This window comes from Anser brachyrhynchus, assembly GCF_964034855.1.
Source record: "Anser brachyrhynchus genome assembly, chromosome: 29".
NCBI lineage: Eukaryota > Metazoa > Chordata > Aves > Anseriformes > Anatidae > Anser > Anser brachyrhynchus.
In genome coordinates this window covers 756,490-781,059 of record NC_137722.1, presented here as the reverse complement: position 1 = coordinate 781,059, position 24,570 = coordinate 756,490, and the positions used below count along the sequence as shown (strand labels likewise).

General features: G+C 70.3%; 3 protein-coding genes across 7 annotated transcripts; 2 read left to right on the top strand and 1 right to left on the bottom strand.

The window, feature by feature from the left end:
* Window positions 1–1,970: 1,970 nt before the first annotated feature.
* Window positions 1,971–4,625, top strand: ATG101 (autophagy related 101). 2 transcript variants are annotated; one of them, XM_080570740.1, is made up of 3 exons: window positions 1,971–2,113; window positions 2,730–2,999; window positions 3,918–4,625. In XM_080570740.1, the coding sequence occupies exons 2-3, from the start codon at window positions 2,748–2,750 to the stop codon at window positions 4,320–4,322; spliced, it is 657 nt and encodes a 218-aa protein (XP_080426866.1). In that variant the 5' UTR covers window positions 1,971–2,113; window positions 2,730–2,747; the 3' UTR covers window positions 4,323–4,625. The 2 variants fall into 2 exon arrangements, with proteins under 2 accessions (XP_080426866.1, XP_080426865.1); XM_080570739.1 differs by having other exon boundaries at window positions 1,983–2,113; window positions 2,733–2,999.
* A 1,785-nt stretch (window positions 4,626–6,410) lies between these two features.
* FMNL3 (formin like 3) lies at window positions 6,411–19,655 on the bottom strand. 2 transcript variants are annotated; one of them, XM_080570734.1, is made up of 28 exons: window positions 19,377–19,655; window positions 16,410–16,493; window positions 16,248–16,328; window positions 16,082–16,158; window positions 14,906–14,989; window positions 14,529–14,681; window positions 13,631–13,739; window positions 13,476–13,552; window positions 13,304–13,397; window positions 13,026–13,100; window positions 12,801–12,911; window positions 12,569–12,718; window positions 12,349–12,450; window positions 11,995–12,241; window positions 11,812–11,880; window positions 11,266–11,390; window positions 10,968–11,170; window positions 10,609–10,843; window positions 10,450–10,518; window positions 10,240–10,320; window positions 10,022–10,151; window positions 9,775–9,935; window positions 8,797–8,898; window positions 8,617–8,706; window positions 8,412–8,523; window positions 8,186–8,284; window positions 7,045–7,079; window positions 6,411–6,958 (listed from the first exon to the last, which is right to left on the bottom strand). In XM_080570734.1, the coding sequence occupies exons 1-26, from the start codon at window positions 19,542–19,544 to the stop codon at window positions 8,193–8,195; spliced, it is 3,081 nt and encodes a 1,026-aa protein (XP_080426860.1). In that variant the 5' UTR covers window positions 19,545–19,655; the 3' UTR covers window positions 6,411–6,958; window positions 7,045–7,079; window positions 8,186–8,192. The 2 variants fall into 2 exon arrangements, with proteins under 2 accessions (XP_080426860.1, XP_080426861.1); XM_080570735.1 differs by lacking the exon at window positions 14,529–14,681 and having other exon boundaries at window positions 19,377–19,654.
* A 464-nt stretch (window positions 19,656–20,119) lies between these two features.
* On the top strand, window positions 20,120–24,185 carry TMBIM6 (transmembrane BAX inhibitor motif containing 6). Of its 3 annotated transcripts, none has more exons than XM_080570736.1 (10): window positions 20,120–20,227; window positions 21,737–21,839; window positions 21,948–22,056; window positions 22,163–22,283; window positions 22,461–22,509; window positions 22,593–22,690; window positions 22,780–22,859; window positions 23,010–23,110; window positions 23,209–23,281; window positions 23,414–24,185. In XM_080570736.1, the coding sequence occupies exons 1-10, from the start codon at window positions 20,158–20,160 to the stop codon at window positions 23,435–23,437; spliced, it is 828 nt and encodes a 275-aa protein (XP_080426862.1). In that variant the 5' UTR covers window positions 20,120–20,157; the 3' UTR covers window positions 23,438–24,185. The 3 variants fall into 3 exon arrangements, with proteins under 3 accessions (XP_080426862.1, XP_080426864.1, XP_080426863.1); XM_080570738.1 differs by lacking the exon at window positions 20,120–20,227 and adding an exon at window positions 20,280–20,472; XM_080570737.1 differs by lacking the exon at window positions 20,120–20,227 and adding an exon at window positions 21,406–21,664.
* Window positions 24,186–24,570: the final 385 nt, after the last annotated feature.

Below are 24,570 nucleotides of genomic sequence, written 5' to 3'. Positions count from 1 at the left end.
GGGTTATGGAGGGAGGAGGGTGCATGGGGTCGGGGATGGGGGGGTGTCCTGGTGCATGGGGACAGTGGGGACAGGATGAGGGTGGGTGCCCCATTGCAGGGGGACAGGGATGGGGTGGGTGTCCCATTGCAGGGGGACAGGGATGGGGTGGGGGTCCTGGCGCATGGGGACAGTGGGAAAAGGGTTGGGGTGGGTGTCCCAGTACAGGGGGACAGTGGGGACAGGATGGGGTGAGTGTCCCATTGCAGGGAGACAGGAATGGGGGGGAGTCCTGGTGCAAGGGGACAGCAGGGGGGGGACACCAGGTTGGCACCATCCCCTTCCTCCTGCTGGGGACAGCCCGCCCCCGCAGCAATGTTCCTGGGGACACCAAGGGCCAGCGCAGAACAAGGGGCGCATTGAGGCGGCGGGGCCCGGGGGGGCCGCGGCGGCGCACAACAAGGCGCCCTCTGTCCCCCCACGCCCACAGCACCCACCCCGCACACAATGGGCAGCGCTGAGCCCAGTGGTGGGGCCGCGGGCAGGGGGCGGGGGGTGGCTGGGGGGAGATAGGAAAGCTGCAGACAACGGGAACGGGGGTCCGGGGTGGGCACGGCATGGGCTGCCGGCACGGCGTGGCACGGCACGGCACGGCACCCCTCTGGCTGTGGGGCTCGAGCTGCTCTGCTTTTCCTCGGGACAGAATTGCCATGCCGTGGGGCAGGAACGACCAGGCCATGGGGCAGGGGTGGCCGTGCCGTGCCGTGCCGTGCCATGGAGCTGGCAGCGAGGCCGCTGCCCACCTCGTTGCCTTCCCCGTCTCCTTGGCAGGGGCTGCTGCGGGAGGGCCGGGGCCGACGGTGCCAGCAGGGCTGGGTAAAAATAGCCCCGGGGCTGGCTCGGGCTGCACGGCTCACCCGGGCTGCCCGGCGCAGACACGTGTGTCCTGGCGTGTGCCCAGCCCCGCGTGGCAAAGACACGCGTGTCGGGACGTGTGCCACGGCCACGTCCCTCCCTGCTGTGTCCCCTGGAGGTGTGGGCATCCTGCTGGTGGGACGGGACAGGGGACACAGCGCGGTGCCATGCCAGCACCCCAAACCCCCAGGTACCTGTCTGCCGTGTCCCTGTACCCCATGTCCCCGTGTCCCCCTGTCCTTCAGATCCATCTGTCCCCATGTCCCCGTGTCCCCCTGTCCTTCATATCCATCTGTCCCCATGTCCCCGTGTCCCCCTGTCCTTCATATCCAACTGTCCCCATGTCCCCATATCCCCCTGTCCTTCAGATCCATCCATCCCCATGTCCCCCTGTCATTCGGGTCCCTCCATCCCCATGTCCCCCTGTCCTTCAAATCCATCTGTCCCCATGTCCCCCGTCCCTTGTATCCATCCATCCCCATGTCCTCCTGTCCTTCAGATCCATCTGTCCCCATGTCCCCCTGTCCCTTGTATCCATCCGTCCCCGTGTCTCCACATCCCCCATCCCCTGTGTTCAGCTGTCCCCATGTCCCTGTGTCCCCGTGTCCCCCCGTATCCCCCGTCCCCATTCACGTCCCCACGCCCTCTGTCTCCTCGCACCCCTGTTCTCGTGTCCCCGCGCCCAGGGGCGCGACACTGCGGGGTCACCGGGGGTCACCGGGCGGTCACCGGGGGTCACCGGGGGTCACCGGCCCGGTGCGCTCCCTCCGCGGGGCCGCCCCCCCCCCCCCCCCCACCAGGGGGCGCTGTGGGCTGGGCAGCGCCCCGAGGAAGCAGTGAGCCGCTCTGCGCCGCGGGAGGCCAACTCTATGGTGTCCTGCCTGGGAACGAACCAAACGGGCGGCGGCGGGGGGGGGGGGGGCGGCAATCCCCGCCCGGTACCGGGGGCTGTGCTCGTGCAGCGCCCCGCGGCCGGGGATGGCTGCGGAGGAGGCAGAAATAAGCGTAAAAAAAGCGTCAGGGTCGGTAAATGCGGCTTGGACGGGGGAAAGCGCCGCCGCCTCTGGAGGTGACGTCCCGGCTCTCCCCCAAAAGCGGATGGGCTGGCCCGCTCCCAACCGCCCCCCCCGCCGCCCCGTCAGATGCTCGGGGCCGGGCGGTGAGCGGGGACCGGGCCGGGGCCGGGGGCCGGAGCCGGAGCCGGGGCCGGGGCCGGGCGGTGAGCGCGGGTCGGGAACCGGGGGCCGCAGCCGGGGACCAGGGTCGGGGCTGGGACCGGGACTGGGGTCGGGAACCGGCGGTCGGGGCCGGGGTCGGGACGGGGGACCGGGGACCGGGGACCGGGGTTGGGGCCGGGGACTGGGGACCGGGGACCGGGGTTGGGGCCGGGGACTGGGGACCGGGGACCGGGGACCGGGAACCGGGGCCGGGATCGGGGTCCGGGAACCGGGGACAGGGAACCGGGGCCAGGGACCAGGAACCGGGACTGGGATCGGGATCGGGGACAGGGAACCGGGGCCGGAAACTGTAGTTGGGGCCGGGGTTCGGGACCGGGGACCAGGGCAGGGGACCGGGAACCGGAGTCGGGAGTTGGGGACCGGGAACCGGAGTCGGGGTCAGGGTCGGGAACTGGGGACAGGGGTCGGGGCCGGGGACCGGGAACCGGGGTCGGGAACCGAGGTCAGGGCCGGGAACCGGGTGCCGGGAACCAGAGTCAGGGCCGGGATCCGGGACTGGGGACCGGGGCCCTTTGGGGGTGCGGGGGGGGCTACGGGAGGGGATCCGGTAGCCGGGACCCGGTGCCCCCCCACCCCATAACGGCCCCATCCCGGCAGCAGCGGCCGCCCCCCGCCATGAACTGCCGCGCCGAGGTGCTGGAGGTGTCGGTGGAGGGCCGGCAGGTGGAGGAGGCGGCGCTGGCCGTGCTGCACACCGTGCTGCTGCACCGCAGCACCGGCAAGTTCCACTACAAGAAGGAGGGCACCTACTCCATCGGCACCGTCGGCACCCAGGACGTCGACTGCGACTTCATCGACTTCGCCTATGTCCGCGTCTCCTCCGAGGAGCTCGACCGGGCCCTCCGCAAGGCGGTCGGGGAGTTCAAGGCAAGGAGCCCCCCCCCGCCGCGGGGACGAGGCAGCGGGGCTGAAGGCAGCACGTTAAAAACCTCCGGGCACCTCCGGGCCGTTGGCTCGGCTGCAAAGGGAAGGTCGAGGCCGGCTCCCTCCTGAGCAGCTCCGCTCAGCCCCGGCTGCAGCTGGGGGTGAGCACTCGGAGCCTCCTGGCTCCCTGGGGGTGCGGTGGTTTCACCGTGCTGGGCAGCCGGACACTGCCGCCGCCGCATTCTCGCTCCCCCTCCTTAGAAGAGGAGGGGGAGAAGTAAAGGAAAAAATGACTTGTGGGTTGAGATAAGGATGACTTGATTGAAGGGGAAAAAATAATAATTGTCAGGGAAAGATTGTTATTAATGAAACAATTTGACTAAAGAGAAAAAAGAGGGAGGGGGAAAGGGAAAAAAACAAAACCAAAATAAAGGCTGTGTGGAAGTGCAGAGGAAAGAAATTACTCTCTGCTTCCCGCAAATGAGCGATGCTTGACCGCTCCTTGCAGCAGGGCCTCAACGCACGCAGCCGGCGTTCGGGAGGAGGACAGAGGTTTTCCCAACGAGAGCCCACCCCTCCCCTCGTCTTCCTTTTCCCACCTTTTATTGCTGAGCGTGACCTCAGACGGCGTGGAATATCCCCCCTTGGTTGGTTCAGGGCAGCTGCCCTGGGGATGTCCCTTCCTCCCTTTTTTGCCCACCCCCTGGGGGGGTGAGGGAGAGACCTGACGCTGCGCCAGCCCTGCTCAGCACCAGACACAACCCCGGGGTGACACCGCTGCTCTTGTAGCTCCAAGTGCAGAGCACGGCCCTACGTGGGCCGGTACAGGGAAAGTTAACAGCCCAGCTGGCCCCGGGACTGGGGGGGCAGCCGGGGTTTGTGTCCCGCCCCCCCACTAAGGAGGGTGCATTGTCTTGGCAGGATGCGCTGCGCAGCTCGGGCAGTGACGGGATGGGGCAGATCTCGCTGGAGTTCTACCAGAAGAAGAAGTCGCGCTGGCCCTTCTCAGACGAGTGCATCCCCTGGGAGCTGTGGACCATCAAGGTGAACGTGGTGAACCTGGCCAACGAGCAGGAGCGGCAGATCTGCCGCGAGAAGGTGGGCGAGAAGCTCTGCGAGAAGATCATCAACATCGTGGAGGTGATGAACCGCCACGAGTACCTGCCCAAGATGCCCACCCAGTCCGAGGTGGACAACGTCTTTGACACCAGCCTGAAGGATGTGCAGCCCTACCTGTACAAGATCTCCTACCAGATCACGGACTCCCTGGGCACCTCGGTCACCACCACCATGCGGCGGCTCATCAAAGACACGCTGGCTCTGTAGGGCACGGGCCCTGGTCCCCCTTTGGGAGCGGCTCTCGGGGAAGGCGTCTCCCTCCTCTCCACCTCTTGAAAAGCTTCCGCGAGGAGCTGGGCTCGGCCCTGCCTTTAATTGTGGGTTGCTGCTGGTTTGGGGCAAGTGTCCTGTGGGGTGCTGGCCACGAAAGCTCGCTCGTCCCGGAGAACCAGCTGGGTGGCTGCGAGGCAGAAGGGTGGCTGCTGCTCGTCACGGCACCGCCTTGGCGCTGGGGATCCTGCTCTACATCTTGCCTTCCCCCGGGGTGAAAATAAAGCATTTTCCTTTCCTGGGGAGTCCCGTCGTGTCCTGGCTGCTGGTGGGCCAACATCCCCAGGGTGGGGAGGAAACAGGCACCGAGGCTGAGCTGGGAGACCCCCGGTGTGTCCCCTTGAGGGTGGGGGGGTCCTAAGATGGGTGCTGCGCCCCCTGGTCTGGGCTGAGCCCCTGCGGCCACGCTTCTTACTGCCTGCACGCGAGATCCTACGCAGGTCTCCCAGGGCCCCCCCCCCCCCCCCCAGTGCCCTCCAACTCCCCCAGAAAGCCTCCCAGTGACCCCCAGTTTCCCCTAGGATGCCCTCAAGGCCTCCCAGGGCACTCTAGGGTGCCCTAAGAGTCTCCTCTTAAACCCTAAAAGCAAAATAAGGCCTCTTCCAGGACTCTAGATGCCTCTGGAGGTCTTACAGGGCTCTCTAGTGCACTCTTGCTCACACTGGAGGCCTCCTGTGGTCTTCTGCACTCGAGATCCTCTGCAGGGCTCCCAGGGCCCCCCAGTGCCCTCCAGCTCCCCTGGAAAGCCTCCCAGTGCCCCCCCCAGTTTCCTCTAGGATGCCCTATGAGTCTCTTCTCATACCCTAAAAGCAAAATGAGGCCTCTTCCAGGAGCGAGGACGGGGTGCTCCCCTTTTTGTAGGACCCTGCGCCCCTCCACCAGCCTCACGGTGGGGGGGACAACGTCACCTGCCCCCCCACCCCAGGGACGGGTTCCCGCAGGGTATTACCTTCTGGGCACGGAGCTGTGCAGGCGGCTAAGACGGGCCCTGACATCACTTAAACCCTCCCCGGCTGCTGCCAACCCGCCACCGCCCCGCGCGCCCGCACTCGGCTGCGGGGACGAGGAGGAGGAGGAGGAGGAGGAGGAGATGAACGCCACCCGGGCGCAGGCCAGCACCCGCTGGGACGCGCCGGGGGCCGAGGTCGCCCAAATCGCCGTCGCCCTCGTCCTCTGCCTCACCGTCGCCTTCGGGCTCCTCTTCTTGGGCCGCAACCTGCTGCTGCAGGCCGAGAGCCTGGCGGCGCCCCCGGCCCGCCAGCGGCGCCCGTCCCGCGAGGCCGAAGGCAGCACGGAGGGGGCGTAGCAAGTGCCCCCCCAACACCACCCCCCCAAACCCCTCCAGCTGCCCCGAGCCCGACGGACGGACGGACGGACGGACGGACAGCACCGTGGAAGGCCCGCAGGGATGGAGCAGGACGGCGGCAGGGGCTGCGGCTTTGGGGTTTGTATGGGTTAAAAAGGCAAAAAAAGGGGGGGGGGGGGGGGGGGGGGGGCCCTGGGTGTGTCTGGGTCCAGCCACGGGTGGGGTTGGTAATCCCACCGAGAGGATTAGGGGAAAGTTTCTCTTTTTTTTTTTATTATTATGCTGCCCCGTTTTAGGGCTAATCCCTGGGCTGCAGCTCGGGGGGGGGAACGAGGTTCAAGTAACGGGGGCGGAGGGGGGGTGAGGGCCACGTCCTGCCCCTCCCCACCCCTCCGTGTCCCCCCCCCAGGAGAGATGCCAGGGCCGCATCCTGCCCCCCCCCCCCCCCCCCCCAGCCCCACTTTGCTCTGCCCCTTTGCTCCAATTCCAGAATTTTGCAAGAATTTGCAGAATTCCGCCCCCCCCCCAAAAAAAAATAATAAAAAAAAAAAACCCTAATCCCATGCTTTTAATAACACCCCCCCCCCAAAAAAAAAACACTTTTTAGGGCCCCGATCCCTCCCCATGAGGACACAGGACCCCCTGCTACAAGTAGTGGGATTGGGGGGGGGGGGGCACACCCAGGACGCCCCCCCCCCCCCAAAAAAAAAGACACCATCTGCATAAAAGACTCCTGCGTATATTTCACATGTACAAAAAGTCACAGGGATGGGGGCGGGGATGGGGACGGGGCGGGGGGGGGGGGCGACAGGGCAGGGGAGGCATCATCCTGTCCCCCCCCGCCCCCCCCAACCCCCCCAGCCTGGCTTTGGTCCCTTTTTGTGTTTGATTTTTTTTTTTTGGTGGTTTTTTTTTGGCAATTAGTGTTCATCAGTGGTCAAAGTGACGAGCATTGGGGGGGGGGGGCGCCCCCACCCCCCGCCCCCCCCCCAGTGGTCCCAGTGGCTCCAGGGAGATGAGGGCCTGGGGATGGGGACCCTCGGCCCCCGCAGCCCCCCCCCCCCCGGTACCCCCTCCACCACCCCCAGCACCGGGAGCAGGATTTGGCCTCTGCTGGGCTTTGGGGGGGGGGGGGGGCGAGCCCCCAGGCACGGGGGGGGGACAAGGAGGGGGCTGCTGCCCCCGACCCCAAGCGAGGACGGTGGCACCGGGATGTCCCCCCCCATCCAAGTGGCACCAGGGGCAGGATGGAGGCGTCCGGCGGGACCTGGGGGGGCAGAGCGAGGTGATGGGGGGGTGATGGGGGCAAGAGGGCCGCTGTGCCCCCCCCCCCCCCCGGTGCCAGGTCCTTACCCTCGTGCGCTACAGGCGGATCCGGCGCCTCCGGGCTGGGGGGGGGGGGAGAGAACAGAGCATCAGGGGCAGCCCCGGCACCGGGGGGGGGCAGCCCCAGTGTCATGGGGGGGGGGGGGGCACCATCCCCGGGGGGGGCACAGCACCCCAAGGGCTGCCCCATGTGCCAGGACCCAGCGCTGCTGCGGGTCCCCGCCTTGGGATCCAGTATGGCACGGGGATCCTGTGCTGGGATCGGGCAGGGCTGGCCGTGCTGGGAGCCCGGCCTTGAACTGGGAACCAGTGCGGCACTGGGATCCGCTGCTGGGATCCCGTACTGCCCTGGGGCCTGGCATCGCGCTGGGATCCCCTACTGCCCTGGGATCCCATGCTGGGACCTGGCCGCACACTGGGATCCTGTACTACCCTGCGATCCCATGCTGGGAGCTGGCAATGCGCTAGGATCCCACTGCCCTGGGATCTGCTGCTGGGATCCCGTACTGCCCTGGGATCTGGCATCGCGCTGGGATCCTGTAGTGCCCTGGGATCCCATGCTGGGACCTGGCCGCACACTGGGATCCTGTAGTGCCCTGGGATCCCATGCTGGGAGCTTGTAATGCACTGGGATCCCACTGCCCTGGGATCTGCTGCTGGGATCCTGTAGTGCCCTAGGATCCGCTGCTGGGACCCGGCAGCACGCTGGGATCCCCTGCTGCAACCCAGCCCTGCAGCCAGACCCTACGTTAGCTCACGGGGGTGGGACCGAGCCTGAGAGCACGATCCCGTGCTGGGATCTGGCATCGCGGCCCGATCCTCTAACCAGGTTTCCAAATTGGGATCCAGCACCGCTCCGGGATCCTGTGCCAGGCCGTGGCGCCAGGACCCAGCTTCGTACTGGGGACCCTGCGCCGGGATCCGGTGTCCCACCGGGACCCTGTGCCGGGATCTGGTGCTGTGCCCTGTACCAGGACCCCGTACCAGGACCCTGCCTTGCACCCAGCCCCCGTGCTGAGACCCAGCCCCGCTCCGACGGAGCCCCCCGGGGCGACCGCGTGCAGGGAGAGGGTGGGGAAGGGGGCATGCGGGGCTTCGGGGGGGGCATGCAGGACTCGGGGGGGGGACATGCGGGGCTCGGGGGGGGGCCGGGCATGCACGGCCGTACCTGGGGGCTAACAGCTGGACTCGTCGTGGTGGGACGGGTCGCAGAAGAAGCGCGAGCCCCGCTTGGCGGTGCGGGCCGTGAAGGGGACGCTCTTCAGCGCTGCGGGGGGGCGGGGGGCACGGGGCCGAGGAGGGGGGCACAGGTCGGGGGGGGGGGTGACAGAGACAAAGTCAGCCCCCTGCGTGAGGAGGCCAGAGGGGCTGGGGGGACGTGGGGGGGGCCGTACCGGTGATGATGTCCTCGATGGTGCCGTCCTTGCCCTCGTAGACGGGGCGGTGGTCCTTAGCCTGGCGCCGCCGCAGCTCCGCGATCAGCTCCTGCTGCTGCCACTTGTTGCGCTGCGAGGGCCCCCCCAACATCAGAGACCCCCCCCCACACATCAGAGACACCCCCCCCCCCCCCCCCCCAGCCCCTGGCCCGGCCGCGCTCACCTTCTCCTGCTTCTTCGCCTCCTGCGCCAGCATCTTCTCCCGCATCACCTCCTCCTGCTTCTTCCTCGTCTCGTTCTCCTGCTCCGCGTCCTGCCGGGGCGAGGGGGTGGCACCAGGAGCCTGCCCGCCTCAAGACCCCCCCCCCCCCCCCCTCCGGCCCCTCCTGGCCCCCCCCCGTACCTTGTAGGAGCGGATGAAGCGGACAAAGACGGGGAAGAACACAGACGGGGGGGTGGTCTTGGGGCTCTCGCCGAAATACCGCACCACCGTGTTGTAGGCGTCCTGGCACGGGGACGGGCGGTGAGCGACGGGCTGCGCGCCCCGCGGCTCCCCAGAGGTGTGCAACGGGCGTGCAAAGCCAGGTGTGCACAAGGGGCATGCAAAGCCAGGCGTGCACGGAGAGCGTGCAAAGCCAGGCGTGCACAAGGGATGTGCACAGCCAGGCGTGCACAGAGAGCGTGCAAAGCCAGGCATGCACAAGGAGTGTGCAAAGCCAGGCATGCACAAGGGGCATGCAAAGCCAGGTGTGCACAGAGAGCGTGCAAAGCCAGGCATGCACAAGCAGTGTGCAAAGCCAGGCATGCACAAGGGGCATGCAAAGCCAGGCGTGCACAGAGAGCGTGCAAAGCCAGGCATGCACAAGGAGTGTGCAAAGCCAGGCATGCACAAGGGGCATGCAAAGCCAGGCGTGCACAGAGAGCGTGCAAAGCCAGGTGTGCACGAGGAGTGTGCACAGCCAGGCATGCACAAGGGGCATGCAAAGCCAGGCATGCACGAGGGGTGTGCAAGGCAAGGTGTGTGTGCACGGCGAGATGTTCACGGGGAGCACGCAGAGCGAGGCAGGTGCCGGGCCGTGCACGGGGAGCGTGCCAAGCAAGGCAAGCGCAAGGCGAGGCGTGCACGAGGGGCACACACAAGTGCAAAGCAGAGCGGGGCGTGCAGAGCAAGGCCCACACATGGGCCTGCAGAGCGAGGCGAGCATGCCAAGGGGTGCGGGAGGGCGTTTCGGAGCAGGGGACGCGGAGCAAGGTGCATGTGACAAGGCACACACGGGAGGGGGGCACGCAAAGCGGTGCACACCCGAGGAGCACGCAGGGCACTGCACGCGTGCCAAGGCGTGCACGAGGGCCGCGCGAAGCGGCTCGGCGCCCCCCCCACCTCGGCTGTCCGCGCGTCCTTCTGCAGCCGCTCCAGCTTGCCCTCGCTGGCGGCCAGGAACGCCCGCAGGACGCCGTTCTCGTGCAGCCCACACTCCCGGCGCAGCAGCTCCATGCCCCGGCCCAGCTCCTTCACGTCCAGCAGCACGTTCTCCAGGGACACTGCAGGGACAGGGACGGGTCAGGGTGGCCCCGAGGCCACGGCAGGCGGTTGGAGGTGGGGTAGGGGGGGACACGAGGGGGGGCACCTGCGGCTGCCTTCTCCACGAAGTGCAGCTCCTGCCAGAAGGTGGCCAGCTCGGGGTACTTCTCCCGCACCGTCAGCGCGATGAAGTGCAGCAGCGTCATCTTCCTGTCCGTGGACTTGGTGTCCAGGAGCTGTGGGGGCACGTGGCGGGGGGGGGTTACGGGGTGTAAAAGGGGACGCCCCCACACCCCGCACAGCCCCAGGGTAGGGGCTGCTCACCAAGTCCAGGCTCTGCAGCTTGAAGCCGTAGACAGCGCCGCGTTTGCTGCTGTTCATGTAGTTGCCCAAAGCCAAGATGATCTGCAGGGGTGAAGCACAGGTGATTGGGGGGGGGGGGGGGGGTCAGGGAGGAGCCCCCATGCCCCAAATGGGACCCTCACATCCAGCTACGGCGAGGACGGAGGGCGAGGGCCCCCTCCCTGTGCCCACCTCCAACATGTGCTTCAGCTTCTGGGAGGACTTGACGGAGGCCGAGGCCGCGATGATGGCATTGAGCTGCTGCAGGGGGACGGGACGAGGCAGGGGGGGGGCTCAGCGGGGCGCAGGGCCGTGGCGGGACCCCTCCCGGCACCCTCCCCGGCTCCGTACCGGTGTCAGCATCTGCAGGTTCTCAGCGAAGTTGCCCAGGAAGGCCATGATGGCCATGCGCTGGGGCAGCCGCTCCACCTTGCTGAACTGCAGCATGAAGCGGTCCTCGTCCGCCAGCTCCTCCAGCGGCTTGCGCTCCCGCTCGTACTGCCGCAGCGCCTTCACCTCCGCCTCCGTGGGCAGGAACCGCATCAGGCACTCCACGAAGTCCACCGGCAGCGTCGCCAGGTCGAACCTGCCCCAACCGTGCCGTCGGGACCCGGACGCCTCGCCCGAGCCTCCCCCCCCAAGCATTTGGCCCCGTGGTGCTGAGACCGGACCCCTCCCCAGCCCCCCCGTCGCGGCCCCGCCGCCCGTACGTGTGGATGGCCCTGCAGATCTCCTCGGCGCCGCGGCCGGCCTTGCGCAGGGTGATGGCCAGGTTCTTGGCCCGGTTGGCCTCCAGCAGCGTCACCTTGCTGGCGGCTTTGTGCGATGCCTTGTTCTTGGCGCAGACCAGGTCGAGCGCCGGGCCCTGCGCCTTGGTCTTGAAGAGCTCTTCGAAACGCTCCAGGTCGAGGTCCTGGGAGGGGGAGGTTTCGGGGGGCTCAGCGGTGCCACCAGCATCCCCCCACCACCACCCCGATCCCCTCCAAGCCGCTGCGGCCCCGCGCTCACCTCCAGCACCCGCTCGTCGTCCAGCTCGCTGAACACCGTCCCGCTGATCTGGTTGGGCTTCAGCGCCGTCCAGTTGAAGACGGGCAGCCGGAATTTGGTCTTGATGGGCTTCTTGATCCGGATGGCTGCCGGGGGCAAGCAGGAGCCAGCTCAGCCTCCCCCGGGGCGGGGGGACGCATCCCGAGCCCACCCTGAGCCACCCAGCCCTGGAGAAGCAGTCCCCACGCTGCCCCCTTGCCCTGGGCCACCCGACCCCATTGCCACGGTGCCTGCACCCTTCCCATGGCTGTTGCACGCCTGGTCTGTGCAACCCGTCACCATCTCCAGCCACGCTGCCCATGTCCCCACTCCCTGCACCCTCCCTGTCCTTGTCCCCATGGTCCCTGCACCCTCCTTGTCCTTGTCCCCATGGTCCCTGCACCCTCCTTGTCCTTGTCCCCACGGTCCCTGCACCCTCCATCCCCATCTCCATGGTCCCTGAACCCTCCCTTGTCCTTGTCCCCATTCACCCTCCCCGTCCCCGACCCCTGGTCCCTCCCCACCTACCCGAGAGCCCAACGGTGAGGGCGATGGAGGGCGAAGCCCCGGGCAGCGGCGGGGCCGGCGGGCACTTGTCTGCAGTGGGACGAGAGGGTGACACCACGCCCCAGGGTGGCTGTCCCCATTTGGGGTCCCCAGCCCCAGGGACACCCCAATTTCGGGGATATCCCAGCTCCCCCCCATCCTCACCTGGCAGCGGGGGCGCAGGGGGCGGCAGGGGGGGCGGCGGGGGCGGCGGGGGGGGCGCAGCCTCCAGGGGAGGCAGGATGGGGACCCTCGGGGCCTCATCCAGAGCTTGGGGCTCGGACTGGGGGGGGGGCTCGGCGCCCAGGACGGGGGGCGGCTCGGAGCCGTAGCGCCGCCGGAAAGCCTCGTCCTTCTCCTTGATCATCCGCCGCAGCGTGTGCACCTGGTGGCTCGTGTGCTCGTAGGTCTCCTGGGGGGGGGGGGGGGGCAACGTCAGTCGGGGTCCGGGGGGGGGAGGTCTGGACCCTTCCCCTCTTTTTTCCGCCCCCCACCCCCAGCCCTGCAGCCCCCACGCACCTTGACCACCTCCAGCTCCTTCTCCCGCTGCAGCAGCTGCTTCTCCAGCTCCGCCACCCGCATCATGTTCTCGTTCTCCAGGTCCAGCAGCTTCTCCGTCAGCTGCGAGGGGGGGGACACAGCCGTGGCCCAGGGGATCTCCCCCGTGGCCGTCTCCAACCCGCCCCCCCCCCAGGCACAAAGCCGGCCCCCCCTAGGGCACCCCGTGTCGCTGACGTACGTGGGACAGGTGCTCCTCCAGCTCCTCCACCTTCTCCAGCGCCACGTTCTTGGTCTCGGCATCCTCCAGCAGCCCCCCGACATCAAAGACGTTGTCCAGGTACGCCTGGATCTGCACCTGCAGCTTCTCGCTCTCCGTGTGCCTCGACTTCTGCGGGCAGGGGACGGCGTCAGGGCCGGGGACTCCTCGGGGGGGCCCCCAGACCCCAGACCCCCCCCGCCCCCCCCAGTACCTGTAGGAACTCCTCAAGCCCCAGCTTGGTAAACTCGTACTGGAGGTGCACGCGGAAGTTCATGTCCTCCACGGAGTGCACCACGATGTTGATGAACTGCATGCAGGCCACCTGAGACATGCAGGCAGGGCTGCGTCAGCGGGGCTGGGAGCCCCCGACCCTTCCTCCTGGCCCCCCTTTTCTCCCCCCCCAGCCCCGGCGAGGTCCCGGGGCCGGGCACCGTACCATGAAGTCGATGCTGCTGTCCTCGTTGCGGAAGTAGTCCATGAGTCGCTCGAAGCGGTGCTTCTCCTTGCACACCTGAGCGGCGGTGGAGGGGGGACTTAGCACGGCCACGGTCCCCCAGCCTGGCTGGTTCCAGTCTCCCAAACCCAGCCCGGTCCTCGTCTTCCCAGTCTCTCCATTCCCCGGGTCCTGGCGCTCCCATCCCAGCTCGGCGCCGATGTCCCCGCTCTTCCTGCTCGTCCCCCGCCCAGCCTGCCCTCTCCCAGCTCTGCCCTCACCTCCTTGAAGTTGTCGAAGGCCGACAGGATGATCTCGTGGCCGCCCCTCACCAGGCACACGGCCGCCAGCAGCTCCAGCACCAGCGCCTTGGTCCTGGGGCACGGCAGAGCCATCGTCCCCAGCCGGCAGCAGGGGACCCCTGCGCCTGCCCGGGGCAGCCCCAACCCTTACCTGGGGTTCTTGTTGTTGAGGCTCAGGGCGATCTCGTTGACGGCGTGGGGATGGGACATGACCAGGTTGAAGCCGTACTGCGGGGAGGGAGCGGGGATGCCTCAGCGGTGCCGGCGTGGGTGGCGGCGGCGGCATCCCCCCAGGGGCACCCGTACCTGGTAGTTCATGATGGCCCGCAGGCACATGATGCAGAGGTGGACGTCGTCCTTCTGGCTCACCAGGCGCGAGTTCTTCAGCGCCTTGCGGCTCGGCAGCGTCCCGTAGCTGGGGGGGGGACGGGACGGGACACAGCAACGGTGAGCGGGGACCCTGGCGCTGCCGGTGCCGCGCCGCAAGCAGGAGCCGACCCCACTGCCAGCTGCGTCCCGGAGCACCCGGCGGTGCCCAGGGCCACGCGCGGGAGGTGGGGACGGGACCACGGTGGGGACGGCGAGGGGACCGCGGGGTTTTCGGAGGGGCAGAGACAGAGAGAAGTGGCCGGAGCGCGAGAGGGACAGAGGCCGGTGGAGGCACGGAGCAAAGTGCTGCCCGTACTTACCCGGCGAGCGGCGAGGCGGGCGCAGAGGACAGAGAGAGAGAGCGCAGCCAGAGAGGCGAGCAGCCCGGCCCTGCGGGCAGAGACACGGGCACGTTACCCGGGGCAGAGCGAGAGCGAGAGGAGAGGAGAGACAGCACGGCCGCAGCAGAGCAGGGGGTCGGGGTGCCGCCGACGGGGGCCACGCACCGCGGGCAGGACGGGGACAGCCGGCGCCGTGCCGCTGCGGGCGGGCAGGGCACGGCACATGCTGCAGCACGAGGGGTCACAGCGCGGCGCGGGGCGCAGGCACCGCGGCACACGCAGGGCACGGCACAGGCGGGCGCTCAAGGTGCAGCACAGGGCGGTGGCTGCAGCACGCGGGGCGGGCACGGCACGGCGCGCACCACGGCGGAGGGGCAGCACGTGGCACGGGGGGCACTGAGCGTGCAGCAGGCACCGTGGGCAGGACGGCGCGGGGCTCGGCACAGGGTGCTGGGCACGCACCCCTGCAGCTGGCCAGCCCGGCGGGTACGTACCGTAGGGCGGTCTGGCGGGCGGAGCGGGCCAGGCTGCTGGCAAAGGGGGCAGGCAGGGCACTGGGGTGCTGCAGATCCTCAATGGATCTGCTCCAGGCTCTCAGCTTCTCCAGCGCGCCGTCCTCGCCACCTTCCAGGCCCTCAAAATCAAACCTGGGTGGGACACGCGCGAGAAGGGGGGCCCGGCTTTGGCGCGGAGCGGCACAGCCACCGGAGCAAGCGCTGAAGCGGAGGCAGCGCGGCAGCAGCGGGGCGAGGAGGGGGCTGAGCACCCCGCACCCCCGGGGACAGGGCTAAGCGCCAGCCCGCAGCAAGGAACCTCAGCGGGCACCCGGCCCCTCCGCACCGCGGGGCGACGCTGAGCCCCCCCTACTCACATGACGGCGCACTGAGCGAAGGACAGGTAGTTCACCAGCACGTCCAGCCCCTTGTTCTCATCGTTGAGGAACTCGCGCACCCACCTGCGGCCGCACACAGCGGTCAGAGCCCGGGGGAGCTGGGGACGCCCTGAAACCGTGCCCCCAGCCCACAGGGACCACCCCCGCCAGCACTGCTGCAACGCCGAGGGGGTCGGGGGGGGCTCCCCAGCACCGACGGCGGTCGCAGCCCCCCGCTATCACCCACGCCAGCGCCGCTGGGGCGTTATCTGCCGGCTGCAGGGAGGGGAGGGCTCAGCACCGGGCGGGAAACCGAGCCCACAGCCTGGTGCTCAGCACCGGGACAAGGCTCGGGCACGGCACAGGGAGCCCGGCAGGGATGGAGAGCACCGGGGGCACGCGTGTGTGTGCGTGGGGGGCGTGTGCCGGGGGCTAGCGCGCACAGGGCGTGCATGGGGTGCGCGTGGGCAGAGGTGCACGAGGACACGGGGCAGCGCACAGGACCCGTGCGTGCTGATGGTGGTGGGGGGGCTGGTGCACGGCCCCACAGCCCCGCGCGTCCCCACGCCGCGTGCCGCGGGCGGTGAGTCAGGCCGCAGCTGGAGCAGCCGGGGCCGCGCGGCCGCCTATTTCCTGCCGGCCCCAGCCCCTCGCCCCAGCGCGTTTCCTGTCTGAGGCTGCTGCTATTTTCAGGCCGCGGGTGGGGAGAGCCGAATCCCACAGCCGCTTTGGGGCCGCCACGGGGGCGCAACCCGGCACGTGCGCCAACCCCCCCGAGCACGCGGGCACGGACGCGGACGTCCCCATCGTCCTCCGGTCCCCAGCCCCGCGGCCAGCCTGGCTTCGCCCGTCCCCGGAGCTCCCGTGCGGGGCTGGTGTGCCGTGGGGTGGGCGCTGAGCCCCCCCCCGGCCACGGGGAGGAGCCGGGCAGGATTTGGCCGCGCTGCTTCGCGCAGGGCGTCAGCGCCGTCCCATCCGTCCCGGCATCCGCCCCTGGGACCTGCCCGCTGGCAGCCCCGGCCCGCGGCACGGCCGAGCAGGAACCAGCCCAGTTCCTGCACCGGCTCCGACTTCCCCTGCAGCTGCAGCGCCCCGTGCCCCCCAGCACCCTGCGCTCTCACCCCACCCAGGACCCCCCCTCCCAAAAAAACACCCTTCCTTGCACCCCGCGCTCACCCGATGTGGTTCGTCCTCAGGCTGATCTCCAGCTCGCGCAGGACCTTGGTCGACTCCTGCACCCTCCTCCTGAACTTCTGCGGGCAGAGCAAGCCCTGAGCCGTGCCGCCACCCCACCTCGCTTCGCCCCCCTGCCGCCCCCCCCCCGCAGCCCCCAGCCCCTCACCTTCCGCGTGACTCCGGGGTCCAAGAAGCTCTGCAGCTTCTGGATGTAGGCGTGGGGGGGGCTCTTCACCTGGAACCGCTCCTGGGGAGGGACAGGGCAGATGGAGACGCTGGCACGGCCCCGCAGCCCCCCCGGCCCCGCAGCCCCCCCCCGGCCCCTCACCTGGTCACAGATGAGGTCCCACTTCTTCTCGTTGTCGTACTGCCGCAGGAGCCGGGCTTTGTCCGGGGGCAGGTTCATGGAGCTCTGGGGACACAGCGGGGGCTCGTCATGCCACCGCATCCCACGGTGGGGACAAAGGGGACGCCGCGGGGACGTTGCTCCCAGCCTGAGCCACGCAGGACCTGTGGCACCCGGGGCCACCAGCCCCACAACGTGGCTTTTGTTGGTGACAGACTTGTGCCACCCACGAGCCCACGGCATTCCCGCAGTGGCCCCGCGGCACCTGGCCCCATGGCATGGCCAGGGCGCACCGTGGTGCATAGTGCTGGGGCATGGGGACACGAGCGTGGCACGGGGACACGGTGACACGGGGACACGGGGACATGGGGACACGTGCCAGGCAGGCGGGCAGCACCGGGCGCTGCCACAGCCCCAAATCTCCCCAGCACCACCGTGAAGCTTCCTGTCTGCGCCTGCTTCCGCGCTGGCAAACCGCAGCCTCCGCTGCGCCGACCGCGGCGCCGGGCACGGCAGGGCCTGGGCTTTCCCGGGTGCCGAGAGGGACCTGGGGACCCACTGGTGCAGGATGTGGCCCGTGGCGCCGGTACCGGCAAGGACGAGCTGGGAAAAACGAGGTGCCACGGTGGAAACGATGGGCGCCGGGGGTGCCGGATGGCCGCAGGTGCCGTTCTGTTGGGTGCTGCCACCCCTGTTGGGTGCTGCCACCCCCGTTGGGTGCTGCCATCCTTTTGGGTGCTGCCACCCCCCTTGGGTGCTGCCACCGAGCCAAGGTGGCTGGCGGGCAGGGCCGTTAGCCGAATCCAGCCGCCACCACAGCAGGGAGGTGCCAGCACTCCACCCGCCCCGTGGCAGCTAAAATTATCCCTTCCCGGCCCCGCGGAGCTGCAGGAAACAGGAGCAGAGCCTGGGCGAGGCTGAGCACCCCTGGGACAGCCCCACGGGAGCAGGGGACAGCACCACGGGGATGGGGACGGGGACCCCGGCGCCCCCAAACGTGCCCTTGGCGAGACGGGACGGGAACGGGGCCGGTGCCTCCCTCCCCACGGGGCCACTCTTGTTTTGCTACCGCCGCCGCCTGCAAAATTGCAGGGCCCAGCCCGACGCCCCCGCAGCGCCTCACACCCGGCCCCCCCCGGCCCTGCGCCCTCCCCGGGCAAGGGGACCCCCTGGGACAGAGCCGAGGAGGGGCCGGGGGCCCGGCTGGGGGCTGCGGGGGCTTTGAAGCGCGAGCGCCTTCGCCGCCGTTCCCGCTGCTCCGCTTCCTGCCTTTGTGGTGGGAGCGGGGCCGCTCCCGGCCGGGGCACTTCCTTCACCCCCCACCCCCCAAAGATCCCCCCCCCCCACGGCTGAGCTGGGATGGAGCCCCCCGGGGACAGGGACGGAGCCCCCCCCAGGATGGGGATGAACTGGGGACAGGGGTTGCGTGGGGACAGAGCCCACCCGGGGGCTGTCTGGGGGACACCTGGGGATGGCAAAAGGGCCGGATCCTGCCCGGTGCTGGGCCCCGGTGCTGCCGCCCCATCGCACGGTGAAATATTTCCCTCCCAACGGCAGCAGGAGGACGTCAAGCAGCAGCTACGGCGGCACGGGCACGATGGCACCGCGGGAGCCACGGGTGAAGCCCCTACGGCCGTGCCCCCACCCCAGTGCCAACGGGGACCCCGGTGCCATCCCCATGCACCCGGCAGGATGCGTCCCCCCCCCAGCCCCTTAGGGACCAGCCACAGCATCAGCCCCAAGGGTGCTGCGCTGAGCCACGAACCCCAGCACCGTGTGCCACCGGGAGCTGGGGGGACGGCCCCGTTCCCAGTTGTCCCCCCCCCCAGTGTCCCCCAGCCCCAGCTGCCGCAGCCCAGAGCCCCACGGGGCCGTGCTCGGCATTTCCTGCCCGCCGCGGCTTCCGTTCGCTGCGGCCACCGCCGTGCCCGGGGATGCGATGGCCTTTGGGGACACGGGGACAGAGCCAGACACCGGGGACACGCGCCCCGGTTGTCACGCGGCCACGGTGTCCCCGAAGCCACCCGCTCCACTGGGGACAAATCCCCGGTACCGTTTCCGGGGCCACCTTGGCGCAGGTAGCCCCAAACCCCCAACTGTGGGGCCACCCCACCGCGCAGGACGATGGCACTGGTGGCCCGCGGTGGCCCACACCCCCCGTTATCCGCTGGCACCGCCAAACCGGGGCCACGCCGCGGGGATACGGCACGGCCACGGCACGGTGCCAGGGCACAGGGACAGCGGGGAGCCGGGGGCAGGGGGACACCACACCTTGAGCCGGTCACCGCCACCGGCACGGCCCCGGTGGCCACCGGAGGACTTCCAAGGCCGGGGAGCCACGTAGGGCATGGCACCCCCGGGGACCCCACACCTCTGGGGACCCCGAACCTCTGGGGACCCCGAACCCCCAGGGACCTCAAACCTTTGGGGACCCCAAACCCCTTGGGACTGCGAACTGCCGGGGTTCCACCGTCCCCACGGGGCTTTCCCGCAGAAATTCCCGGCACGGGGCGGGGGTAGAAGGCCGCCCCCCCCCCCCGCCCCCGGTGCCCCGGGAGAGGCGTCACCCCCGAGGGGCCGTCCCGGGCCGGGGTTCCCCCGGGGCTGTCCCCCCTCGGAGCCGCAGCCGCTGCCCACCCCCTCCGGGGCCGCTGCCGCCGCCGGCCCAGCCCGGCTGCTCCTACCGGGCTCCGGTGGCGGCGGCGGGAGCTCCCCGGCGGCTCCGTCCCGCCCGCGGCTGCCCGGAGCCAGGCGCCGGGGCGCGTCCATGCGGGGAGCAGCGGGCGGCAGAAGGGGGGTGACGGGGAGCACCGGGACGGAGCGGCAGGACCGGGACGGGGGTGGGGGGGGAGCCCCGGGACCGGAGGGGGGCACCGGGAGGAAGCGGGCGGGGGCGCCCCGGGACCGCTGGGGGGGGGGGGGGGTCAGACGGCGGGGATCGGGGCTCACCAGCACCATGGCGAAGCGCTCCTCCAGCTCGCACGGCTCCGGCATCGGCATCTTACCGGGGGCCAGCAGCCCCCCGGGGGGGGAGGCGGCGGCGGAGGCGGCGGCGGTGACCGCCACTCCCGGGCCCCGGGGCAGCGGCTCCCCGTCCGCGCTCTCCACGTTCCCCATCCCCGGCCCGGGGCGGCGGGGAGGCTCTGCCCTGCCCTGCCCGGCCCGGCCCGGCCCAGCCCGGCCCGGCCCGTGCCGTCCGCCCGCCGCCCGCCGCCGCCTCCCGTGCCCGCCCCGCCCGCCAGGCCCCGCCCCCTCCCGTTAGGCCACGCCCCCGTCCCACAGGCCACGCCCCCTCCGCCACACCACACCCATGCTCCGCCAGGCCACGCCCACATCCCGCCAGGCCACGCCCCCTTCGCTCAACCACACTCGTACCCCTCCAGGCCACGCCCCCTCCGCCAGGCCACGCCCCCACCCACAAGGCCACGCCTCCTCCCCGTCAAGCCACGCCCCCATCACGCCTGCAGTCTGCCGCCGCCGCCGCCAGGGGGCGCCGAAGAGCAGCAAGCAAGCGGGCGGCGCCCATTGGCCCGGCCTCGCCCAACGAGCCCCGCGGCTCCGCGCGGGGGCGGGACGAAGCGCAGCCAATGGCGGCGCTCGGGCGCGGCCGCCGACCAATAGGCTTCGGCAGCGTCTCTCCCCACCTCCCCCCCGCACCGCCCCTCCTTGAGCGGCGGGCGGCGGGCCAATGGGGAGAGGCGGAGGGCGGGCCTTGGAGAGGGGACAGCCAATGGGGGGCGGGGGGCGGGGCGCAGTGGGGAGCGTTCGAGGCCTGGCACGGACGGCGGAGCGCGGCGCAGGTGAGGGCCGCGGGGGGGGGGGGGCTGGGACCAGGCCCCGTTAACGGCCCCGGGAGCCCCCGCGGCGGCTGCGGGACGCGGGGGACCCCCGGATCCCCCCCACAGGGCCGGGGGGGCCCGGCCTGGGCAGCGCCAACCCCCCCCGAGGCATTCCCGGGGGGGCCGGGGCCGCCCCCTCGCACCGGGCCCAGAGGCGGCGGGGCCGGGAACCGGGACCGGGATCGGAACCGGGACTGGGACCAGGGGTCGGGGACCGGGGCCGGGGCCGGGATCAGGGACCGGAATCGGGGGCGGGGAACGGGACCGAGAATCGGGATCGGAACCGGGGCCTTGGACCGGGATCGTGGACCGGGCACCGGAGTCGGGGCCGGGGACCGGGGGCGGGGACCAGGATCGGGACCGGGATCGTGGACGGGGACCGGGACCGGGGCCAGGACCGGGATCGGGATCGTGACCGGGGCCAGGACCAGGGACCGGGCCGCTCTGAGCCCGGCCCGTGCCGAGAGGATCCCCCCCGGGGCCTCCCCTCTGGGTGTGGGGGGGGCTCCCCCAGCGGCCCCCCCGGGGCGGCAGCCCCTGGGCCCCGGGCAGCGGTGGCGCCGGGGCGGGCACCGGGTAAAGGTCGCCCGGCCCGAGCTGGCATCGCCGAGTGCATCCAGCTGCCGCCCTCTGATCCCGGCACCGGCGCTCAGAACCGGTCCCCCCACCCCCCCCCGTCTCCCCTCCCGGTGCCGTTTCGGGGAGCCCGGGAGGAGCCGGCCCTGCCCCGTGCCCCGTCTCACGTAGTCCCGGGCAGGGTGGCAGTCTCCGGTTCTGCCCGGTGGTGCGGGGAGGAGCCCGTGCTTGTGCCCCCCCCCCCTCCCGGTGGCACCCGCCTTGGTTTCCCTGTCCTGGTGCTGGGGCCGAACCGCCCCGGGGCAGCGGGGAGCACCTCGTCCCCCCCGCCAGGAGCACCGGGGCCTCGGTGGAGCCCCGGAGAAAGGCACCGGGTGCGGGGGAGAGCCCCCGGGCCTTCCCGGTCCCCCTGCACCCCTCGGGGACCGGCTGCCCGTGCCCCCCCCACCCCGGGGCCGGTTTCGCTTTCGCCCGCGCCAGAGTAAACAGGAGGCGGATGGGAGCCGCCGAGCCGGGGGAGGCCCCGCGGGGAGCCCTGGGCGCCGCTGGGGCCCTCGGCTGGGGACAGCATTAGGGCCGCTAATGGGGGCCCAGCGCAAAGCCGCTTTCCAGCTGCCGGGAGCGCTCCCCCCGGGGCTCGAGGCCTCTCCCGGGGCAGCCCCGGTCTCGCAACAGCCTGCAACGCTTGCACCAGCTGGGGGGGGGAAGCCCCACGCGGCTCCCCCCCCCCCCCCCCCAGTAGAGAGCGTGGCAGCCACGCAGCAGCTCGCGGCTCCTCCGGCACCGGGGAGAGCATCGGGGGGGGGGGTTGCAGAGAGCAGGGTGGGTTTTTTTGGGGGGGGAGGTGGAGGGGGGGGGCAGGATCCAGCCTGAAACTCGCCTCCCTCCTTCCAGCCTGCACCTCTGCGAAGCTGCCAGTGAGTCTGCTCCCAGCTGGCACCATGAACGTCTTCGAGCGCAACATCAATTTCGATGCCCTCTTCAAGTTCTCCCACATGTGAGTAGCACGCGGGCGGGGGGGTGGGGGGGGCCACACAGATCGTCCCGTCCCGTCCCCCACCCCCGAACCAGCCTCACCCCCCCCGACCCCCCCCCTCGTCCGCAGCTCGGCCTCCACCCAGGAGCACCTGAAGAGGGTCTACGCCAGCTTCGCCCTCTGCATGCTGGTGGCCGCCGTGGGGGCCTACATCAACGTGGTGACCCACCTCTTCCAGGTGAGGGGGGGCACTGGGGCGGGGGGCAGCACCCCCCCCCGGGAGGGCGGGGTGACACGAGCCCCCCCCCATCCCTGCCAACCCCGGTGTCCGTCTCGCCCCGCAGTTCAGCCTGCTGACCGGCCTGGGCTCCCTGGGGCTGATGATCTGGCTGACGGCCACCCCCCACAGCAGGGAGACGGAGCAGAAGCGCCTGGGGATGCTGGCCGGCTTCGCCTTCCTGACGGGTATGTGCCCCCCCCCACACCCCCCCAAATTTGAGGAGCTGTGGGGAGGGGGGGGACACACACATGAGAGGATTGGGTGGCCCCAAAGTCGCCCTGCTGCCTCCCCCTGTGGTCGGAAACCAGGGGGGGGGGTGAGGAGAGACCCCAAACAGTAACGCCGGCTCTCTCTCCTTCCAGGCATCAACCTGGGGCCCCTCCTGCAAATGTGCATCGCCATCAACCCCGGGTAGGCGCAGCCCCCCCACCGAACCCCTGCCCCCCCCCCGGTGTCCCGGGGGCCCTGCTCACCCCCCCGCCTCTCTCCCCTAGCATCATCCCCACCGCCTTCCTGGGCACCGCCACCGTCTTCGCCTGCTTCTCGCTCAGCGCCCTCTACGCCCGGCGCCGCAGCTTCCTCTACCTGGGAGGTGAGGGGGGGGGGGAGGGAGGCCCACATGGGGCCGGGGGTGGCCCCCCCACGGGGCCGGGGGCCTCACTCGCTGCCCGCTCTCGGCAGGTTTCCTGCTCTCCGGCCTCACCCTGATGCTCCTCTCCTCCGTGGTTAACGCGTTCGTGGGCTCCGCCTGGCTCTTCACGGTGAGCGCGGCCTCGCGCCGGCCTTCCCTGGGCCCGGAGCCAGCTCCAGAACCCCCCCAGAGTGCAGACACAGCCCCCCCCCCCCCCCCCCCAGGACGGGGTCCCACCGGGAAGCTCCCCGTCTAACACGCCTTTCTCCCCCCCAACCAGGCCAACCTCTACCTGGGGCTGATGCTGATGTGCGGCTTCGTGCTCTTCGACACGCAGCTCATCATCGAGAAGGCGGAGAGCGGCGACAAGGATTACATCTGGTGGGCGCCGCAGCCGGGCTGCGGGAGGGGGGGTGGGATGGGGTGGGGTGGGCCAGGCCCCCCCCCTCACCCCTAAAAGCCCCGCTCCGTCCCCACAGGCACTGCGTGGATCTCTTCCTCGACTTCGTCAACATCTTCCGCGAGCTCCTGATGATCCTGGGCATGACCGAGGTGGGTGCTGCTCCCCGGGCCCGTCCGGGGGCTGGGGGGGGACACACGGGGCTGAGCAGCCCAGGGGGGGACGGGGGCCGCAGCCCCAGCAGTGACAGCCCCAGCAGTGACCGCCTGCCTCTCCCCTCGCAGAACAAGAAGAAGGAGAAGAAGTGAAGCCGCTCCACGTGGAGGTGGAGCCGTCCCCGCCCCGCTCCCCCTTTCCACCCCCCTGTCCCCATCCCTCCTCCGATTCATTAAAGGGGTTCGTGCTTGCTGCCGATGAAAAGCAGCCCGGAAGCTTTCGCACCTTGTGGGTTTTTTTGGTTTTTTTTTTTCCTCTCGTTTAGCTTTTCCTTTGATTACCAACCAGCTGATTTTTGCAGATCCTGCTGGAGTTTGGCTCCCCCGCAGCCCGGGATGGCGGCCAGCAGCTGCTGGCTCCGCAGCCCGGGGTCCGTCAGGGTTATCCCAGAGCCGGGAGCTTTCGTTAGGGGTTTCTCCCACCCCCCGACCCCGCAGGCACCACATCCCCGCCAAGCCCTCGTGCACAGACCCGGGGGGCGTTATCCCCTGCCCCAAAAGGTGGCTGCGGGCCCCCTCCCCACGACGGTGGGGGGGCGGAGGGACACCACCACCCCCCCCAGCTGCCCTGCGGGGCTGGGCACCTGAAGCCAAACCCCCCCCCCGTGCCTGCCAGGCCGGAGGAGCCTCTCCTTCAGCACCAGTGCCAAGAAATACAACGGAAAAGAACCCAGCCGCCAGCCGCCCAGCAGGTCTGCCCCAGCGCTGACCGTAATTCCCCCCCCCTCCTCTCCCCGCCCGCGCGCAGCCCCCCCGCTGCCGCGCACTCGGACTGTGAAGACGAAGGTGTTTCGATTCAGAGCTCTATTAAAAAAAAAATAATAATAAAATAAAAAAAAAATCGCCATAGTCTTACTTTGTACACCGGGATGAAGTCAATAAAACGCTCAGACTTGACCCCCGCTGCCGTGTGTGGCTGGACCCTGCCTGCGGCGGGCGGGAGGGGGCCGGGGGGGGGGGGGGGGGGCACCGTGAGTTTGGGGGGGGGGGCTCAAGGCTGAGAGACGACAGCGGCTTCAGGAGAATATATATAAATAAAACGGGGGGGGGGGGCTTTATTGAGTTAAAAACCCGGCAGCGGGGGCTGTACACTGCAATAGCACCATCAGAGAGAGCTGGGCAGGGGCACGGGGCCCGGGCACGCAGCTTCAGGGGGGGGACATGGGGCCCTGGGACCCCCCCCCCCCCCCCCCCCCCCGGCAGGGGCAGCACCCCCAGGTTGGGCC

What these genes read in the sequence shown, in the direction of transcription:
- ATG101 (XM_080570740.1), top strand. Translation starts at nt 2,748, where the DNA reads ATGAACTGCCGCGCCGAGGTGCTGGAGGTGTCGGTGGAGGGCCGGCAG. An exon ending in AGGCGGTCGGGGAGTTCAAG is followed by an intron (nt 3,000 to 3,917) that starts GCAAGGAGCCCC and finishes TTGTCTTGGCAG; the next exon opens with GATGCGCTGCGCAGCTCGGG.
- FMNL3 (XM_080570734.1), bottom strand. Translation starts at nt 19,544, where the DNA reads ATGGGGAACGTGGAGAGCGCGGACGGGGAGCCGCTGCCCCGGGGCCCG. An exon ending in CTGAGGACGAACCACATCGG is followed by an intron (nt 14,990 to 16,081) that starts GTGAGCGCGGGG and finishes GTGCGGCCGCAG; the next exon opens with GTGGGTGCGCGAGTTCCTCA. An exon ending in ACGACGAGCGGGTGCTGGAG is followed by an intron (nt 11,171 to 11,265) that starts GTGAGCGCGGGG and finishes TCCCCCTCCCAG; the next exon opens with GACCTCGACCTGGAGCGTTT.
- TMBIM6 (XM_080570736.1), top strand. Translation starts at nt 20,158, where the DNA reads ATGGGGGGCGGGGGGCGGGGCGCAGTGGGGAGCGTTCGAGGCCTGGCA. An exon ending in CTCTTCAAGTTCTCCCACAT is followed by an intron (nt 21,840 to 21,947) that starts GTGAGTAGCACG and finishes CCTCGTCCGCAG; the next exon opens with CTCGGCCTCCACCCAGGAGC. An exon ending in GCTCCGCCTGGCTCTTCACG is followed by an intron (nt 22,860 to 23,009) that starts GTGAGCGCGGCC and finishes CCCCCCAACCAG; the next exon opens with GCCAACCTCTACCTGGGGCT.